The sequence below is a fragment of the Nematolebias whitei genome, chromosome 10 (assembly GCF_014905685.2).
Source record: "Nematolebias whitei isolate Nwh7 chromosome 10, NemWhi1, whole genome shotgun sequence".
Lineage (NCBI taxonomy): Eukaryota > Metazoa > Chordata > Actinopteri > Cyprinodontiformes > Rivulidae > Nematolebias > Nematolebias whitei.
The window spans coordinates 30,353,316-30,374,936 of NC_056507.1; the positions used below are offsets into that span (position 1 = coordinate 30,353,316).

At 42.8% G+C, this 21,621-nt stretch overlaps 1 protein-coding gene across 1 annotated transcript in view; it reads left to right on the forward strand.

Annotated features, from left to right (window-relative positions):
- The window catches only part of ano3 (anoctamin 3), an 84,158-nt gene extending 62,803 nt beyond the window's left edge, over window positions 1-21,355 (forward strand). Inside the window, exons 14-25 of the mRNA XM_037683704.1 lie at window positions 11,631-11,713; window positions 11,801-11,941; window positions 12,167-12,331; window positions 12,489-12,525; window positions 15,013-15,124; window positions 15,372-15,429; window positions 15,710-15,807; window positions 16,034-16,188; window positions 16,405-16,557; window positions 19,442-19,563; window positions 19,649-19,858; window positions 21,123-21,355. Of these exons, the coding sequence (XP_037539632.1) occupies window positions 11,631-11,713; window positions 11,801-11,941; window positions 12,167-12,331; window positions 12,489-12,525; window positions 15,013-15,124; window positions 15,372-15,429; window positions 15,710-15,807; window positions 16,034-16,188; window positions 16,405-16,557; window positions 19,442-19,563; window positions 19,649-19,858; window positions 21,123-21,305 (1,517 nt within the window). The 3' untranslated portion in view covers window positions 21,306-21,355. The remainder of the gene's footprint in view (window positions 1-11,630; window positions 11,714-11,800; window positions 11,942-12,166; window positions 12,332-12,488; window positions 12,526-15,012; window positions 15,125-15,371; window positions 15,430-15,709; window positions 15,808-16,033; window positions 16,189-16,404; window positions 16,558-19,441; window positions 19,564-19,648; window positions 19,859-21,122) is intronic.
- Window positions 21,356-21,621: the final 266 nt, after the last annotated feature.

Below are 21,621 nucleotides of genomic sequence, written 5' to 3' on the forward strand. Positions count from 1 at the left end.
CGAAGCCTCTTGGATGAGGGGCGAAACGTTTCTTTTTAACAAAAAAATGAAGTCCAGATGACATGATTCAACCTTTTTTGTTGTAGTTTATGATACAACATTTTTCAGTCAGGTCATCTGGACAGTTTCTTTTTTTTTTGTGCTGAAATGTTTCGCCTTCGGTCCGGAAGGCTTCTTCAGTCTACCTCCCAATACTTCCTGGTTCTGATAATAAAAAAACAGAGGGATGAGACCATTCTTGACCTGTTCATGTTCAGCAATTCAATCATGGGGAGACAATTCCACATGCTGACAAACAGCTGCTGGAGAACTTCACCAGAACGACTGGTTTTCAGCTCCATAGATCTGAAGAGCGCATAATTCACATTTCCATCATTCTGAAACATGCGTGGAGACGGCTCTGCAGTCGTTACACATGGCAGGAATGAGAATTTTTTTTATCTGGACAATCTGCTCTTATTAGCTCAGTCCAGTTAGAAAGCAGTCGCACAGACCAAAGCGCTAGTGTTACACTTGCTAAACCTGGGGTTTATATAAACTGGGAAAAAGTTCTGTTCTTCCATCCCAGATGATTGTTTATCTGGAAGTGGAGCTAAACTCAACTACAATGAGAGCCCGTTTATCACAGCTGAGAGCCGAAGCTCTATCAGCTCAGCTCCGCCGTGTCAAACCCTGCAGCGTAGTGACAGTTCTGCCTGTCATGCGACACCTGGGACAATATCAGTGGCCCACATCATGGTTCCGCTGGGCCTACTTCACATGAGACGCCTTCAGAGATGGTTCGCCCGCCTGCGCATAGATCCTGTGCACCAGAAGAAGTGGATTATCTTTGTGCCCCCCTCCGTGAGAACCGATCTGAATCACTGGGGAAACCCCCTCATTCTGTCAGAGGGAGTTCCCATCAGCAGGCCTATGTCACACGTCTCAGTCTTTTCACAGACACGTTCCTGTCAAGCTGGGAGGAATGTGTCTGTCCCAGGCAGTGGGAGCACAGGGGCTGGACCACATGTCGCTTCACATAAATGTGCTAGAATGTTTTCACAGTCTGAAACATGACTCATCATTTTGCCCTCCTGCTGCGGGATCAGCATGTTCTGATCCACACAGACAACAAGTGACGGCAGCTTACATAAACCGTTAGGGAGGCGTGTGCTCAGCCTAACTGTTACGCATCGCGAAACAGCTGTTGTGTTGGGCACACAAAAACCTGCTCTCCAGTGTACATTCCCAGCGGCCTGAACAGGTGAGCGGATATCATGTCGAGGGGCGGTCCCCGCCACAGATACTGGGCCCCCCATCCCGAGCTGATCTCTCGGATTTGGAACAGGTTCGGCTGAGCACCAGTGGATCTGTCCGCCACACAGGAGAACGCCCAGTGTCATTTATGGTTCTCACTGAGCCCACGAGATGACCCACCATTAGGAGTGGACACCTTCGCTCACAGCCCGTGGCCAAAAATGCTCCTTTATGCGCTTATATCAAAGTGGACATCTTTTCAGTGCTGGTGCACGGAGAAAGGTCTAGAGGCCATCTCATGTCCACTAGGTGGCATGCTGCCCTTTCTGCAGCAGCTGATGGACAGAAATCTAACGTTCAGCACAATTAAGACTTATGCTGCAGCTATTTCTTCCTGTCACGAGGGCTTCTGTGACAGAACAGTTTTTAATCACCCGTTGATGAAGCGTTTCCTGACAGGTGTACAGAGACACAGACCGGTGTCGCGTCCACTAGCTACACAGTGAGACGTAATGATGGTCCTTCACGCTCTGATCAAAGCTCATTCTGAGCTTTTAGATCAGGTTTCACTTAAATTCTGTCATTAAAACAGCCCTGCTGTTAGTTCTGACGTCGGCAAAGAGAATGAGTGTTTGTTTGCTCTCTCTGTTGCTCCCTCATGTCGCAGAATTCAAGATGACGGCAGTTCAGCTATACTGCATTTTAACCCTGCTCTGAAAAACATCACAAGCTCATTCAGATCGAGAGTGATAACCTTGGATGGGTTTTTATCCTCTTCCTCCTAATTCTGAGGAGGAAGCAACATCTCACCTCCTTCTGTCCCATGCGCACATTTTTCATGTCACGTGGCGCACACGGTCGCACTGTGCCATTTTCAGCGTATGTTTGTGCATTACCGGGACAGCTCTTCAGGACGTCCTCTATCCACCCAGCGCCTCTCACACTGGTTGTGTGAGGCTATTTCTGAAGTTTACAGTTCATCTGGACTGGATCCTCCACAGAATCTCAGCACATTCCACCAGAGGGTTTTCATCCTCCATGGCTCTGCATGGAGGGATGACAGTGGAGAATATTTGTATGGCGGCTGCCTGGTCATCGCCATATTCAATTATTCGTTTTTATCTACGTGATGTTTCTACTTTCTCCATGACCCATTCTGTTCTCAGGGTTCTGTCAGAATGATTATTTGTTTCATGGAGCCTCACTTTTGAGTTCACACCTGCCTGCATGCAGTCACAGTGTGATATATTTATTATCAGTCACAAGTTCATGACTGCTGATTTTATCGTTATTAATCGGTTCACCCTGAGGAGCTGTTGGTCTGCTCTGTTCATAGTTACACTGTTACAATTCGTATCCTTCATTGTTCCTATTTACAGCAGCAGGTCTGCTATCTCAGCCTTTTTTTCCTCACCAGAGATTTTTTTTTCTCCAGTGCGCTCCTGTGCATGGAGCACGCAATTACACAGCACGTAATTATGCACACAGAAGGCTGAGTGATGAAATGGTTTTTTTTTTGTTTTTGTGCAAGCAGGTGCTTCATGTTGTGTCTGAATGGACCCAGTGAGGCATAGACTACATCTTGCTTCGCCTTTAACCCAATAGCGAGAAGTCTTAAAGGGCGAAGCCTATACGAAATAGAATGTTGGTTACGTACTGTAACCCCAGATTCTGTGAGTATAGGCACAGCCCTTTAAGCTCTGGGCCTCACTGGTTCCTAAATGGCTGAAGAAAAAAAGCTATTTGGGAGCTGATTACCCGGTCTCACCGTAATTTATGGACCGGAGGTGAGGCCCACAGAACAGGTGGGCGTGGACTAAAGTTTTCAGTGCTGCACTGCACGCGAAGGGATAAACCCACTAGCGATAGCCTTAAAGGGCTGCACTATACGCACAGAATCTGGGGTTACAGTACATAACCAACGTTCAAGATCATTAACTGTTGCAAAGTCACACAAATGTAGCTTAAATCTGTCCCAGACTGTATATACACTCAAACACTGTAATTCTTGAGGTATTTACAATCTTTTTAGAGAGACGAAATATAACTGTTTTATATGCCAGTTGTCTCTGATTTAAGATGACACCTCCTCCACACACTAAATCTTTTTGCAGTTTGATCAGCATCAAAGTCTGTGGGCGGCTGTGGCTGAGTGGTTCGAGCAGTCGTCCTCCAATGCAAGAGTTGGTGGTTCGAACCCCACAGCAGTCACATGCCGAAGTGTCCCTGGGCAAGACACTGAACCCCTCATTGCCTCTGATGTGAGTCCCATCAGTGTATGAATGTGATAAAGCTCTGATTAGTCTCTTTAGAATGATTTGTTCAATCAGCTTTGTGGAGATCTACTAGAGTGCTGTATGAATGGGTAAATGAGGACACAGATTGTAGTGTAAAGCGCTTTGAGTATCTCAATAAGATAGAAAGGTGCTATATAAGTACAGTCCATTCCATTTACCATTTAAACTTTTGTTCTGCCTACAACTTTTTATAAGACCAGGAGTGGTCAAGCACCGCAAGATGTCGCACTGTCCTAAAATCCTAAATGACTTCAGACATTGTTTTGGGGACAGAGACAATCACAGCGTCCGTCCAACATTTGGGACATGCCGAGTCTGCAAAGACCTGTTAAAAATCTGATAGAAATTTGGGCTCAGTTGTTTGGCACAATATTTAAGCAACCGGCCACAAATGTTGTTGGGTCCCTGTCTCTTGTTAATGTTTACAGAAGAGAAAGCCTTAATGTTAAAGTGATGATTATCTCTGTTTATGACTCACTTCCTGCACCTCCCCGCTAAAATCAAAAACATCAAACCGAGAATAAAAACAATTAAGAGCATTAACAAGTTCAGTATCTGAGTCAAACCCATCTAAAGTGACAGTGCTTTGCAGAGGCGGACTGGCCATCGGGAGCGCCGGGACAATTCCCGGTGGCCTGGTTGCCGAGGAACGGGACTAAAGGCTCGGTTCGGGTCGCACGGACTTTATTATTTTAAATAAACAATTCACTTTTGCCTGGGCTCAGGTCTCACGCTGCACTGCAGCGACGGAGAAAGCCTGGCACATCCCCCGGCCGGGCCGGCCCCCTCCCTTCCTTTTCTGTGTGTCACTCACAGAGCAGAGACACACACACACACATTGCGCCCGCCCCCCTCCCCGCCCTAGGACTCGCGCTCCCGACGGTGTTGGCGCGCGGTGCGTGCATCTCTGAGTTGTAGAATGGAGCAACAGAGAGCCAAAGAAGAGGAAAGGTGGAGCAGAGAGAGAGAGGATAAAAAAGAGAAAAGCTCTGGCCGCGGATGCTGCTAAGTGCTATAAATTAATGTTTGTTCGTAATGGAGCAGGTAAGAGAAACACTTGTGTTGAAAAAATTGAACTCTGGCACAGTTTATCAGCACAGCTTAATATCCACATGCTAGCTTCACTTTGAGGGACCTAAGTGGGCCAAAACTGACTTAATATAACAAATGTTTTTAAGTTTTTACAAAGAATATTGCAAATTTTATAATATGGGTTAGGATCTGAAAAAAGTTTAATGTTGAAATGTCTAGGAATTCAGATTTTTTTGTATCTAAAAAAGTTAAGTCTGGTCCTCTGGACAAATAAAAAAAAAACTTGTTGAAACTTTTGTCTTTAATCCAAAAAACTAAGTTCAGTCTGAGGAGTTGCAACAAGCTCAGTTTCAAATAGCCTCTTCTCATAGTGGATCAACCAGTTTGTTGTTAACATCCAGAACTAGCTGTTAACATAAGGAAGACCTGCAGCCTAACAACCCCTAACAATGGTTTCTTTTCACAAAGATGGCTTCCTTTACTCCTCTCTCAAACCATAGTTCCTCTCTATCAAGGATGTGCACATCTTCATCCCTGAAAGTGACTGCTGGCCTGCAGATGAGTGTAAACTGCCGAGTCTTGGCCTGAAGATGTTGCTCTTCTGTGCTGGGCCAAAGAGCAACATCATCAGGCCAGGAGAACTCTGTGGTTTACACTCATCTGCAGGCCAGCAGTCACTTTCAGGGATGAAGATGTGCTCATCCTTGATAGAGAGAAGTGTTGGTTTGAGAGAGGAGTAAAGGAAGCCATCTTTGTGATGAGAACTCATCCATCATTAAACAGGGACAGAGGCCTCTGTGTCCAACTGTAGCCCTCTTACAATGCTGTTATTGCTGGTATCTCTCAGCCCCCTGTGAATAGCAAACAGCCTAGAGCACTAACGATCCATTGTTAGGCTGATGATGGTCCTCCTTTATCATGTTAACAGCTAGTTCTGGATGTCAGCAACAAACTGGTTGATCCACTATGAAAAGAGACTATTTGAAACTAAGTTTGTTGCAGCTTCTCAAACTGACAGTCTTTTGGATTAAAGACTAAACGTTTCAACAAGTTGTTTTTTTTTTTAATCTGTCCAGAGGACCTGACTTAACTTTTTTAGAATTTCTACCTGGATTATTGAGGATATTTTGTGTATACCCTTCATTACTCCAATAAATTATCTGAATATTAAAATCCTTGTATTACAATATTTTATTTAAACTTTATTTTACCAGGTAAAGTTCCGTTGAGATTAAGACCTTTTTTTTTGTTATATGAATAGCCAATACATATAAATAGTCAATAAGTGAAAACTCAGTTAGACGTGTGCAAACAACATGCATTCAAAGTGCGCTCAATTGAACTCAGTCTTGGTGGTTTGCGTTAATCAGGTGGTGGTGGCCTGGGATGGTATCAAAATTCCCGGCCTGGATTATTGTCCCAGTCCGCCCCTGGTGCTTTGGTTTCTTGAGTTACTTATGCTGCACCAGGCAGAGCCAAGTTTGTTGGTGGCCATTTTATCTTCCAGTTTTGTTTTATAATCATGTTTTGCCCTTAAAATGTCCAGTTTTAGCTCCTTGTGTGTTTTAGCAGTGTGTAAATCAGAGTCAGAGCCAGATTTAAAAGTTTTCCTCTCAGCCTGTATATTACCTTTTACAGATTTTGTAACCCATGGCTAGTTGTTTGGGAAGATTTTGACCTTCTTACTTGGTATAATCACATCTTTGCACAAGGCCACATATGAGCAGATTACATCTGAGTTCATCTAGATCCCCACTACAGGCCTCCCAGTCTGTGCTATGATAACAGTCCAGCTGGCATTACACAGACTCATATATTTTAGTCTTTTTCACAAGTACTTTCCCCCTCTTTAAAACAGTTTTGTTTTCTGGTAACAGGTGGACACAGTTGTGATCACAATTTCCTAGAGGAGGTAGAGTGAAAGTCTGTATGCCTTTTTTACAGATCCATAGCAGAGGTCAATAGTCTTATCCCACCTGGTGGGACTGGATATGTACTGGGCATTAACTAGGGCGTGTCTTTTTGAGGGAGACATGGTTAAAATCCCCTAATACGAAGCTTTGAGCTTCAGGGGAAATAGATTGAAGCTTCTGCACAACATCATAAATAGTTCTACAAGCAGATGATGTATTGGCTTTTGGTATATACAACAGTAATGAAGACCTGCGGGAACAAGCGGGGCAGGTTAATGGGTTGTAGGGACACTGATAAAAGTTCCACATCAGGCATGCAGATGTGCTCTCTGAGTCACAGAAGTACTGTTGATCAAAACAGTATTGTGTTAGTGTTGTTGTTGATTTAAAAAAGGCCTTCGACTCTACTGACCACACCATTCTCCTTGAAAACTGAATAAATTTGGCATTAGAGGATTTGCACTATACAGTGGTTATCTATTTGAATAATAGGAGACAGTTTGTACAATCACAATCAGAATAAACTTTATTGGCATTGCACCGAGATATAACGAGAATATATACGTACAATCGTCCGAAAGATGGGCGGAGTGCACAAAGCTGTGGCTATTAAATAGCGCGGCCCTCTTATTCTTATTCTTATTCAGAATAATATTGTGTTTAGATGAGAAAAGGAAAGAAAACATGAGGAGAGACGGTATTAAAAAAAGATCTCTCATGCCATGCCCTAGACAGGGCACAATTTGAGGCATCAAAAAAACCTACCAATGCAAAGCAACATAAACAGACGTTATACATGTACATATAGGCCGGTGAAAACATTGAATTTTTAAGGGAAAGTCGTAGCATAGTCCAGAGCCCCCCCTTCTCAGCCATTGTCCAGATAAGAGGTGACATTCATCATCAGCTCAGTTGAGGTTCTGTTACATGTCCACGGCCTTGGGGAAGGGAGGGGTGATGAAACAGTCAAAGCATCTTTGCTGTTTTCAAAACATTCCAGGAGGAGTTGAGATAAGTCCGGCGTCAAGGCCACAGTTTGGGTCAGGCAGAACTCGTGAATTGTTGTTTCTGCCTTTTAAAGTCTCGCTGGTATGTATTCCTCTGATGGAACTCCAAAACAGCCGAATTGATTCTTTACGCCAAAAGTTGAGCTCACAGCTTCTCCAAGATCAATCTCACCATTCATGAGTGCTGCCAGTGAGTTCACAGTCCTGATAACAGCTGCTCCAGCTCCCTGCTGCAGCTCCACAAATTCAGTCTGAGCACTGTCAAGCTTCGACACATCCCCACAAATTTGTAGACAATCCAGAATTCACCAACCAAGCAGCAAAATAACCAGTTGTCATCCATCCATCCATCCATTTTCTTTACCCGCTTATTCTATTTTGGGTCACGGGGGTCGCTGGTGCCCATGTCCAGCAATCACTGTGCGAGGGGCGGGGTACACCCTGGATGGGTCGCAAGTCCATCACAGGGCCACATAGAGACAAACGAGACAAACAACCATTCACTCTCTCACTCACACCTAGGGACAATTTAGAGTTACCAATCAGCCTAACATGCATGTTTTTGGTCTGTGGGAGGAAACCGGAGTACCCGGAGAAAACCCATGCATGCACGGAGAGAACATGCAAACTCCACCCAGAAAGGCCCCTGGACCGGGGTTTGAACCAGGGACCTGCTCGCTGAGAGGCAGCAGCTCTACCAGTTGCGCCACCGTGCTGCCGCCCAGTTGTCATCATGAATCCAATTTGTTTCCGTCGAGGTAAGAGGGTCCTCTTTACCCTGACTCCTGTCGGGAGAAGTTGATCAATTTTGTTGAGAGACCAGGTGATCATTCGAATTAAGAGGTATGCAAAAAAAAAAAAAAAAAAAAGAGGCTTTTTAAGGATTCACAGGACAAAAGAACGCAGACGGGAAGCGGGGGGGGGGGGGGGGGGGGAGACAGGGAAAAGCGTCTGGTTTCACCGGAGGATAGAGAGAAAAAATAAAAAACAAGTAAATGATGTAAGATCTGAATTTTGTGTCAATGGATGTGGAGTCCCTCAGGGCTCTGTGTTGGGACCAAAGTTGTTTATTTTGTATGTGAATGATCTGGTTGATGTGTTAGGGCTTTTGAAGTGTGTTTTATTTGCAGATGATACCACATTTTTTTGTTCGGGTGAAGATATTGAACAGATGTTAGAGATTATACAGGCAGAATTTATAAAAATACAAACTTGGTTCCAACTTAATAAGTTATCGTTAAATTAGGAAAAAAACAAACTACATGATTTTATTAATAGAAATAAAATTACCAAAGTCCCATTTAAAATTGACAATATTGAAATTCATTGAGTTAATGAAAAAAATGTGGGTGTCATTATTGATGAGAAGCTGAAATCTCATGTAAATTACTTAAGAATAAAAATAGCAAAATCAATTTCATTACTGTATAAAGTAAAAGAGTTTTTGAATGACAAAGCTTTGTATATATTGTATAATGTAATGATTGTTCCATGTTTAATCTATTGTATTAAAGTTTGGGGGAAAGCATGCAAAACAATTACAAACCCTATTTTTATTTTGCAAAAAAAGAGTCATAAGAATTATTAGTGGGAAGTGTTTTGTCACCCAACAAATATATTATTTCATCAATTGATATTATTAAAATGTTATGATTTGGATGAGTATAGTATTTTACAAATCATGTATAAAGCTCATAAAAATATTACCCCCAAATACCATCCATCCATCCATTTTCTTTACCCGCTTATTCCATTTTGGGTCACGGGGTCGCTGGTGCCCATGTCCAGCAATCACTGTGCGAGGGGCGGGGTACACCCTGGACGGGTCGCAAGTCCATCACAGGGCCACATAGAGACAAACGAGACAAACAACCATTCACTCTCTCACTCACACCTAGGGACGATTTAGAGTTACCAATCAGCCTAACATGCATGTTGTTGGTCTGTGGGAGGAAACCGGAGTACCCGGAGAAAACCCACGCATGCACGGAGAGAACATGCAAACTCCACCCAGAAAGGCCCCTGGACCGGGGTTTGAACCAGGGACCTGCTCACTGAGAGGCAGCAGCTCTACCAGTTGTGCCACTGTGCTGCCTACCCCCAAATATTCAATTAAAATTTGTAAAAAAAAAAAAATAAAAAAAAACCTGAGTCATTATAACCTTAAAGGAATGGAAATGTTTGAAAAAACCTCCATTTAGAACTAGTCTGAAGGAGCACTGTGTTGTAATTCAGGGAATAGGATTGTGGAATTACCATAAAAGTTTCTAAAACAATTTATATGTTTAAAAAGATGATTAAGTTAAAATTGTTAGGAAAGTATGATGTGAAGAATGCCTGATGTTTTTTGTTTTCACTTTGGGGATTGTTCAAGCCTGAGTTGTTGTTTGTAGTTGGGTTTTTTTTTGTTTTTTTTTTAAATAAAGGGCAGATATGAGAATTTTCTTCTTATTTCTGCACCCTTTTCATTCAATGTTTTTCTTTTTAATGGATTTGTTTTGTTTGTTTTCTTTATTTTAATTGAATGACTAAATGAATAAATAAATAAATAAAAAGTACAGTATCTCTTGTTGATGTAAAGACACAGCCCTCCTTCTTGTGTTTTCCCCGTTACCTCCGTGTCCCAGTCCAGCCGGTACGGTGCCCCAAAGCCATTGACTGACAGGCCTTCATTGCTGTCATGCTCTGTGGGTTTCAGTGAACGCCATCACACAGCAGTCCTTAAAATCCTTTTGGAAGCAGACATTTCCCTGAATCTCATCGATCTTATACCTGAGAGACTGGACATTCACCAGGATCATTGAAGGTAGTGGGATCAGTTTAAGCTGCAGCCTCCTCAGCCGTGGCCGGACGCCTCCTCGCTTTCCCCGCTTTCCCCGCTTTCGCCTTCTATTCTCCCACACTCCGCCATAAGAGTTATTCTTAACTTGTTTCAAAATGGGGTCTGGTATTTGTGGCATGATGCCTGACGCACCAACAGGCCTTGTAAAGTTCAGCTTCAGCAACTCATTTCTGCTGTTCCTGCTTCTGGTGTGAGCAAAATCCATATGAAATAAATAAATAAAAAGAATAATAGTAAAAAGCACCGTATCCATTTAGAATCACGTTAAAACGTATAAAGGAAGGGAAACAAACAAAAGTAACACTGACACAACACTAAAGACTCATCACATTGTTGGTGGCAGCGTGCGCATGCGCGGTAATCAGATTGCTGAATGCAGTCAGGTGGAAGAGAACTTGGACTGGACAGACTGTCTCTGTTCTCCTCGTGGTTCATGTTGTTTTCATATACCTTGTGTTTTTATTCAGCTCCCTGTGTTCCCAGTGTCACGTCTCATCTCCACCCTCAGTCAACCTCTCAGATTGCTTTCAGGCACCTTTCCACTCACACCTGTTCCACAAGATTAATCACTCAGGAGCTGCAACTTTCCACTCTTCCTCAGTCTCTAATTAAACTTCCTCTGATCACCATTCCACCATCGGGTCATTGTCTTGGCTCCCTGCCAGATGTCTCGGTCCTCCTTGCCACGCTCCCTCCTGCTCCTTGAGCTTTTTGTAAGTTGTTGTCTCCACGTCAGCCATTTGTTTTCAATTACGTAATAAATCAGTTTTTATTTTACCTCATGCTCCCCGTGTCCGCCTGCACTTGGGTCCAACCACCGACCGTGATATAGACTTATTGTGTCACATATCCGTGTGTGTCCCATTCTTCTTGTTTTTATGAAAGCCTTTTTCTTGGGTCATATTTCTGTGATGAAACAGAGCACATAAATATTTTGACGATTTAAAAAAATCATCATTTGTGGCTTTTGCTGCTGAAGTCACAATAAAAGCTGACATCATGGAAAACAATGTATCCTGACAGAAATATTCTCCCAAGAGGCTTTCAAAATAAAATAAAATAAAATCCCTTCAGGGGTGTAAGACTGTACAATAAGCCCTTCTGCCGCTGCTGTTCTTGTAACGCCTCCACCAAAGCAAAGCGTTGTGAAGGCTGCAGTCAGTTTCCAGAATGGGCCGTGAATGTGTCTGCCCCTTCACTCAGGATAAGTGAGCGTGCACTGTCCTCTGTGAGTTATCACATTCATGCGTGATATAAATCTATAAAGATCGATAACATGATGGATTCCCCATCTCTTCTGCAGCAACGGTGTTCCTGGAGTTCTGGAAAAGGAGACGAGCAGAATTGACTTACGACTGGGATCTTATTGACTGGGAGGAGGAGGAGGTACGTCAGCAGCGGACCCCTGAAAAATACCCAGTATCACCCTTTTCTGTTATTTTAAAGCTCAATAATTGTATTGATGTCATTTAGGAGGAGCTAAGGCCTCAGTTTGAAGCCAAATACTCCCGGGTGGAGAGAGTTAACCCCATCTCTGGCAAGCCCGAGCCCTTCCAGCCCTTCTCGGACAAACTCAGCCGGCTCATGGTGTCTGTGTCAGGAATATTCTTCATGGTGGGACCTTTGATCTCTATAATCTGCCTTATTTTAGGATTCAGTCAGATTGTGCTCACACCTTTCAGTTGTTGTGCAACATTTCCCCCTGCTGGACTAAAAGTGTATTTAAAAAACATAAAAAATAGAGGATTATTGTATCATTTAAATAAATTCAGTGTGTTTTGCAGAGCTCGTCACTAACCCTTCACCCTGAGCTAATGACTCTCTTGTCTTTGTGCGTAGATCTCCCTCGTCCTCACGGCTGTGTTTGCTGTGGTGGTTTTCCGTCTTATCGCCATGGAGAAGTTTGCCTCCTTCAATTGGCATTTTGTTAAGAAGAACTGGCAGTTTGCCACGTCTGGCACTGGTGTCTGCATCAACTTTATGATCATCATGTCTCTGAACGTGGTGGGTGTCTGGACAAGCATCATCTGTTTACATGTTCTGTCCAACACATGCTTCATGTAGCCTTCGTTTAGAAATTTGTTCCAGGAAATGTTCTTTACCTCCATTAATTGTGCTGTCCTCCTTTTGTTGATGCTCATGAGTTCTTTCACTTTGTCAGGTCTATGAGAAAGTGGCCTACCTGTTGACTAATTTAGGTAAGCATTATATCTTTTTTATATCGCCTGCTACTGAAAGGCAAAGGAGGGTAATTTATATTTTTTCTCATGAACCTGTAAATAGATAATAAGAAAACTTTCAGAACATAAGCATTAGATCTGCAGCTACAGCTGATCAACTTTTAGGGTTACTTCAATTCAAGATGGCCATCAGAGCTAAAGTTTAGCCAACACAGAAATGGCTAAAACTCTGTCATTTTTGCAGATGTTAAGAACAAACCTGGTGTTAGTATAGCTGGGAGTCACCCCGAATTATGTTTTAAGCACTAATTGTTTAAATTTTTTCTATAAACAATTAATGCAAACTCTGTCAGACTGTTAGCAAAATATCTGATCAACCACTGGACAGACTTTATTGAAACTTTCAGGAAATAATGAATAAATGTACATCTACAAATGATTAGCTTTTACAGAAAATCCTAAATTAAGCTGGCTGCCAAAGACAACTACCGTATCAGTCGCAATTTGTTGCATAAATGTGCACGTCCTGCAACTTATATATGTTTTTTTCTCCACATTTATAACACAATTTTTGACTGACACTTGAAATGTTCATTTATTCTGACATGAACCAGAGTAAACATTACCATTTGCAGCCGGTACAGGCGCGAGAAGGCTCCATGGCAGTGCGCCACCCATCCATCCACCCATCAGTTCATTCATCCACCCATCAATCCATCCATCCAATCATCGTGGCTCCGGCTGTGAGCTCTACAGTGTTCCTCCACCTTCAGAGCGGGGAGGAAGGGGACAGCGAGACGCATGATCCGCGGCCCCGGGAAGCAGCGAGGTGCGAGCGTGCACCTGGCTCAAACATGTCTGTTTGCTCAGGGTCAAAACAGCTTCATTTTACCTCACCACCCAGGTGAAATGAAGCTGTTTTGACCATTAAAGTGCATTTATTAAGTAAAAGTTAAACTGAAACACATCTTTGCTATTATGTCGAGCAAAATAATTGTTTTTAAGTGTTAATCTTGTTAAATTTTGAAGAACTGCAACAGCAAGTCCTCCCATGCACGCTCGCTTCACTCAGCTGGTGCAGGCAAGGAACGCTGGAGAGCTAGCGGCTCCGGACACGATGCATGGATGGATGGATGCATGGATGGATGGATGTATGGATGGATGGCTGGATGGATGCATGGATGGATTGATGCATGGATGGATGGATGCATAGATGGATGGATGCATGGATGGATGGATGCATGGATGGATGGATGCATAGATGGATGTATGTATGTATGGATGTATGGATGGATGGCTGGATGGATGCATGGATGGATTGATGCATGGATGGATGGATGCATAGATGGATGGATGCATGGATGGATGGATGCATGAATGGATGGATGGATGCATGGATGGATGGATGGATGGATGCATGGATGGATGGATGGATGCATGGATGGATGGATGCATAGATGGATGGATGCATGGATGGGTGGATGCATGGATGGATGGATGGATGCATGGATGGATGCATGGATGGATGGATGGATGCATGGATGGATGCATGGATGGATTGATGCATAGATGGATGGATGCATGGATGGATTGATGCATGGATGGATGGATGGATGGATGGATGGATGGATGGATGGATGGATGGATGGATGGATGGATGGATGGATGAATAGATGGATGGTACCGCAGCACCCAGGTGTAATGAAACAGTTTTGACCATTGAATAAACTTATAACAAACTTGACAGGTCAGCAGTGACCCATAATAAATGTGACTTATACGTCGAAGCGACTTATATGTTTTTTCTTCTTCATGATGCTTTGTTTTAACGGACGCGCCTTATACGCCGGAAAATACAGTACTCTTAGTAGTTTCTTAGTTAGAAAACACAACAATGACTTAACTTGGTCAGCGGTACAGATTTTGAGCTAAGATTTGCTGTGGTGGTATCTGAGAATCATCCCCAACTGTTAATTATAGCAATATTACATGGTGTGAGATCTTTGCTTAAAACTTTGACATTAGAATCAACGTTGTTTGTCTGTTAGCAAAATATCTCATGAGCCGGAGGACACATTTTGTTAAAACTACCAGTAAGTAATCAGTAAGTGTACATTTACAGCTCATTATCGGTAACTTTTGGAGTCATTCCAATTCAAAATGGCCACAACAGCTAGTTGAGGTTTGCCTACATAATGACAACTATAACTCTGTGTGGATGACACTCATTGAGCTGAAATGTAATGTGGTAGTAGCTGAGAGTCATCTCCAACATATGCTCTGAACGCTTACAGGTTTAACACGATCTCACTATACTGCATGAGATGACATGGAGCAGTATTTTCCAGGTTTGATCAAAAAGGCTGTAATTTGGTCATTTCTCAGCAGATGCTCTTTCAGGCAGCAGACAATAAGCATTTCCTCCAGCATGGCTGAGTCTTTTATTTTTTGCTGAGTATTCCATTTTTCTGCTTCATTATGACCCCTGTGCTTTCTCTTCCTCAGAGCACCCACGCACAGAGTCTGAGTGGGAGAACAGTTTCGCTCTGAAAATGTTTCTCTTCCAGTTTGTGAATTTAAACAGCTCCACTTTTTACATCGCCTTTTTTCTCGGAAGGTAGGCCGACAGCTCTGACTGCTGCTGTTTCTGTTTGCGACGTTATCAAAGATGTTTGATGTCATCATTACCTTCACACCTTTTCCCATCTCAATGTAAAAGCTAAACACCATCCTGACTGCGATTGTGACTAAACTCTTGTTTATTCGGCGTCTTTATGATCCGTATAGAGTCTGATGTTCCTCCTTGATATATGTTATTAGCGACAGACTTCAGCTGCTAACGATGCTCCTCTTAATTTGTTCAGGTTTGCTGGCAGGCCTGGAAAATACAATAAACTTTTTAATCGATGGAGACTGGAGGAGGTGAGCACCCTTCAGAATGTGTTGTGGTAGTTTCAGCAGAGTCTGAGGGGATCATTAACCTTTGTACTTCTCCTCAGTGAATCGTCTTTCTGATGATCCGTCTGTGTATTTTCTGTATGAAACATTAAGCTTCCTCGTAATTACCCAGATTTTCTGTGATCAGAAAACAGCAGGGGTCATGTGGGTTCACAGATACTTTCATATCTTTGAATTACCAGGCATGAAAACTTGTAGTTTTTTTTTTTTTAAATACATTTACAAATAAATTTATTTTTCTCAGTGTCACCCCAGCGGCTGTTTGATTGATCTGTGCTTGCAAATGGGAGTCATCATGTTCTTCAAACAAATCTGGAATAATTTCATGGAACTTGGTTATCCGTAAGTACCTCATTATGATCACATGGTTCCTTTTAGTTCAGTGTGCTTTTCATTAATGGGTTGATTTATTACTGTATTATTCTTTTGGTCATTACCGTATGAAAAGACTGTTTTTAATGCAATCAATTGCAGATGTTTGTTGTTTTTTTTTGGTCTCCTGCCGAGCTCATTGTGCTGTCTGAAATAATTGCTTTCAGTTGACAATAATTAGCTCCTGTTTTCTCAGCTTGCTGCAGAACTGGTGGTCTCGTCGAAAGATGAAGCAAGGAGGAGGTGGAGGGCCAAACGTGGAGAACAAAACCCAGCTTCCACAGTGGGACAAAGACTGGAACCTGCAGCCGATGAACGCCCACGGGCTGGTGGACGAATACCTCGAGATGGGTAAATCGTTTTACTCGTGTGCTGAACAAAGCAATACAACTCAGCTTTTATCACCCACAACAAGGCGAAAGGCAGGGATTATGTTTTTTCTCGTGTTTGTTAGCAAAATACCTCCTGAACCACCAGACGGATATGCATCTTTTCAAGGAATGCCAGCTTTTTAGTTAACGTTTGTTTATGTGCTAATGTAAATATATACTTTTTTTTTCTTTACAGTTCTCCAGTTTGGCTTCACCACCATCTTTGTAGCAGCTTTCCCTCTGGCTCCTCTCCTCGCTCTGCTCAACAACATCATCGAGATTCGTCTGGACGCCTACAAGTTTGTCACTCAGTGGAGGAGACCCATGCCAGCGCGAGCGACAGATATAGGTTCTTGTCTTTTTACTGGTTGTGTTATTTTGGGATGAAAATCACTTTCCTCTCTTAGATGCAAATATAGAAAATTCACACACAAAAAACAGTTCATCCTCCATGAGAGCTCCTCGAGCATGCCTCCTCTCCACCTGCTCCTTGTTTGTCCTGGTACATTTTATTAACTGAACCATTCTTCAGGCTGATTTATGGGTCGCGGGCACAAGGACGGAGAATAGTCAAAATAAGGCATGAATTAGATAAATTAGTAACTAGACTAGGGGGCTGCAACCTTTACAATCAGAATCAGAATCAGAATAAGCTTTATTATCATTGTACCGGAATACAGTGAAATTATGTTCGTACAGTCGTCTGAAAGATGAATGGAGTGCACGTTGCTGCTGCTGAGAAGCGCGGCCCCTTATTCTTTATCAGAATACTTTTAGATAGAAAAAGGGAAGAACCATGAGGATGGATAGTGGTATTACAAAAAATATTTCTTCACATCTTGTCCTATCAGGACACAATTTGAGACATCAAAAAACTACCAGCAAACACATTTGTAAACACATCACATATGCATTTGATGTCAAGATGTTGAGATTTGTCCATGAGCGTTTTTCAGATAGGCCACAGTTCTGATGATGCTGCCGTTCTGATAAGCCTGCACAGAAGTTCTCGGGTGGGGGGGGGGGGGGGGGGGGGGGGGGGGGGTGCGATAGATGAAGCATTTGTCTCTAGTTACCCATGTCCCAGGAGAAATTTGAGAGTTGGCTCGTATTCAAGGCCAAACGGGGGAATCAGATTCAGATAAGCCTCAAATGTTTATTTTCTTCAGGTAGGCTGTTTTTTTCTTGTCAGCCCTGAGTCCTTCTGGAACTTTCTGGTTCAAAATGGCCAAATTTATGGGTATCCATTCCACTGATCCATGTTATGAGCCTCCTTCAAGGTTGATCCCAACATACTGACGAGTCCTAGGAGCCGCAGGTGGCCTACGATTCTCACCAGTCGCCTCCATCTTACAGTTTAGCTCATAAATCAGCTGATTTTGAGTACTTATAGCATGAACCAAAACTTCGCACTGACTCAGAAGCTTTGTCATGGCCGAAACTGCTGCCGATGTCTTCTTCAAAAGTCGATTAAACAGAGCCCCGCCAATGCCAAAAAACAGAGTCCCTGCTATCATAAATCCAAATATATAAATGTCTTCAAAATCTTCCTGAGACAGGACTGAGAGACACATCAGCTGCCACACTCCCCACGGGTCCATGACATACCCCGCAGCATGAGTCTCAGCTGGACAAGTGGGTTCTCCAAGACGCTGTTGTTTTGTTGAAAAAATTTTGTCGATTGCATTGAAAGTCCAGCTCACCATATTCATAATCTTAATTTTTGTTCGGGAGATGTGTAGCAAGTGCTTCAGACACACAGAGAGCGAAGCAGGAGGAAGGAGAACAGGGGAGGGATGGAGGGCAGGAGCAGCCACCTCGAGCGAGAGCCAGACAGAAAAAAAAAGAGCCATTGTTCACTTTCATTCACCACAGTGTGCCCCAACACCCTGCTACAACTGTGGTTATCAACTGGTGACTCATGAGCCACTTTAGGTTTGCTGGAGGGGGCTTTTGTGGCCAGTAGGGACAACATTATAAAGCCCAAAAAAAAAAATCTAATGATTTTTAACATTTATTTAAAGTAAAAGGCCAGCTTCTTGTAAAAAAGGGGGAAATATATATATATTTTTTAACTTTTTTTAAATTACAAAAATCTATAAATTATGCAGGCAGCACGGTGGCGCAACTGGTAGAGCTGCTGCCTCTCAGCGAGCAGGTCCCTGGTTCAAACCCCGGTCCAGGGGCCTTCTGGGTGGAGTTTGCATGTTCTCTCCGTGCATGCGTGGGTTTTCTCCGGGTGCTCCGGTTTCCTCCCACAGACCAAAAACATGCATGTTAGGCTGATTGGTAACTCTAAATTGTCCCTAGGTGTGAGTGAGAGAGTGAATGGTTGTTTGTCTCGTTTGTCTCTATGTGGCCCTGTGATGGACTTGCGACCCATCCAGGGTGTACCCCGCCCCTCGCACAGTGATTGCTGGACATGGGCACCAGCGACCCCCGTGACCCAAAATGGAATAAACGGGCAAAGAAAATGGATGGATGGATGGATATAAATTATGCAGATATAGTTGTTCATATTGTATTAAAAAAATGAAGCATCAAGTTAAAATATATTTTACTCCTTGTAGTCGCTCCAGTGTTCACATATTTGCAAAAGAAATGACAGGAAAACTGTTTGAACTAGTCCTTTTTTGTTGTTTGTATAACCAATAAAATTCAGTTTTATGTCAGTTTTGGTCAAAGCTTGAAAGAGCCGCTGCAGAGGGACCAAGCATGTGGCTCCAGAGCCGCAGGCTGCAGACCCCTGAACTAGACACTGGTCGATAATGGCTGCACAGTCTCTGTTCTTACTGTCTTGTACCCTGAAACCAGCCCTAGCTCTTTATCAGTTCACATGGTCTGTAAAACTTGATGTTTGATTGTCAGTTGTTTTTGTGTTGTCTGTGTATTTGCTGCCTCTTGGCCAGGTCGTCGTCGTAAATAAGAATTTGTTCTCAACTGACCAACCTGGTTAAATGTAGATCAAATAAAATAAATAAATAAATGTCATCCTTTCGTGATGAACCTGACTTTGTATCCTGTCCCTCTGAGCTGACATATGTTGCTCCTCTTGTGCCATTTCTCCCAGTTTTAATGTTTGCATACACTAGCAGCTGCTTGTTGGACTATCTGGCAAATAATAATTTGTCTCTAATATTAAATTCAATAATCTGCAGAGACTTTATGTTTTAATACTTTTCACTAAATCTAAATAATTGTCACAGTGAATTGAAAGATGTCTTTTTCCACAGGTATCTGGCACGGGATTCTCGAAGGTATTGGTGTTCTGGCAGTCATCACCAACGCCTTTGTCATTGCGATAACCTCAGATTACATCCCCCGCTTTGTTTACGCCTTCAAATACGGGCCCTGTGTGGACAAAGGGCAACACCATGCAGATGAGTAAGTACCAGTGAAGGTGAAGAATATACTGTAGGTCAGTGCAGCTCGTGTTACAGCGAGATAACATGTCCCTCAGGTGCCTGCAGGGCTACATGAACAGCAGCCTGTCTGTGTTTGATATGTGGGAGCTGAAGAACAGCAGCTGGTCCAGATACTGCAGGTACAGAGACTACAGAGCGCCACCATGGAGCTCGGTGCCCTACGAATTCACCCTGCAGTTCTGGCACGTCCTGGCTGCCCGGCTCGCGTTCATCATCGTCTTTGAGGTCTGTCGCTGCCCGTTCTTTCTTTGTGTGTTTACAAATTCATTCAGCTCAAACTTAATCCCCTCGCAGTTTTAATCATCTTTAATATTTTTAGCTTCTTTGGTCGGTTTTATGTCATTAGTACAACAAAAGCCTCAGAGCTTCAGGTGACTTTCATGGTTTATTAAATTATGCGTCTGAAAAAGATTACGATGTTTTTGATGTAAAATGTGTGCCGCAATAGAGGCTCGTTCTGCATGCTTTTTAAAAAGGATGCATCAGTGTTTTTAAGTGGTGTTGTTTATTTGTAGTCAGTATCTTACCTGCTCATCCACTCACTAACATGACATCTGCTCAGAGCAGAGCTTGAAAACAACTCAAGCAAGAAATATTCAAGCAAATGCTCATTTTGTTGTTCTTTATATTAGTATTAGTAGTACTGTAACATTTTGGCTTTTGACCTGCAAAATAAAAATTGCAGTCTCGTGACCCCAGTTATTGCTTGTTAAGTATATACTTTACAAACAATGCTGTTAAAACTCAACAAAAAGCTGCATTCATCAATATACTATTTTTATTCATTTATGGCTGCTGTTTTTATCTCTTTTTTAACTGTTAAGACTAAATATACCATTACTTTTAAGATCAGTCTGAGTCATGCAGCTTTTCTCGAGACCCCCCCACTTGGTGTTTTTTAGATCTATAGTGGGGTCCTAAGCTCAAATTTTGGGACCACTCTTTTACACCCCGTCACTTTTGCATGAAACTCCACTTTATTAAGTCTCTTTTCTCTCAGTCACATAATGTTTGAGTTGCCATGCTCATCCTATGTTCGTTTTTTTTTTTTTTTTTAGCAGAGAAGTAAATATTTCAGACAATGCATTTCATTGAGGACGACAAAGATAACGATAACGTCAGCAAAAAATGGGACAATTATTACCAATACAATAGGTCCTCAAAGGCCCATTTCGGCTTAAAATATCGTTCCTACGGATATATCGGCCGGGCTCTAGCTAAAATATCCCACGGTCGTGCCAAAATGTTTTCTCACTGTATGTATAATCTGACACTTGTTAATGTCCCCAGATAAACGGAATATTGCCCTTATGTTTGTAATCGCTTAAAATCATTCCAAGTAAGATGCTGACTACTCATAACTACTCCGCACAACCCCACTTAAAAAAAAACAACAATAACCAAAAGCTATGTTTACAAATATTTTTATTAATTATGCATGGACACCCTGCTGCTTCTTCGTGGTAACTCATATTACTGCTTCTTTTAGCACCTGGTGTTTGGGATCAAGTCCTTCATAGCGTACCTGATTCCTGACATGCCGAAGGATCTCTGCGACCGCATGAGGAGGGAAAAGTACCTGATGCAGGAAATGATGTACGAAGCAGAACTGGAGCATCTCCAGAAAGAGAGAAAGAAGAACGGGAAGCGTTGTCACCACGAGTGGCCTTAGCTTTATCTCCACGTGTCCCCAGCACATCACTCAGCTCACAGCTCACAGCCGGCCCCCGCCCCACCTGCTTGTTGACTTCTTTCAGCTTTCAGAGTCTAGCTTTGCACGTCTGATTCTCTACACCAAAGACACCCTCTTAAGAAACTGTCCTTGGAGAGCTATGACCCACAAGTTCCTCGTTTTGATTCCCTCCCCACCATTCCTCCACCTTCACCTGGCTCCATCCAGCTGGTTGCTCTTGGTTACGTGCCGTGTCATGGCTTCAGTGAGAAAACCTTTGCAACTGTCCTGTTTACTATGCAGACGGAAGGCTGCA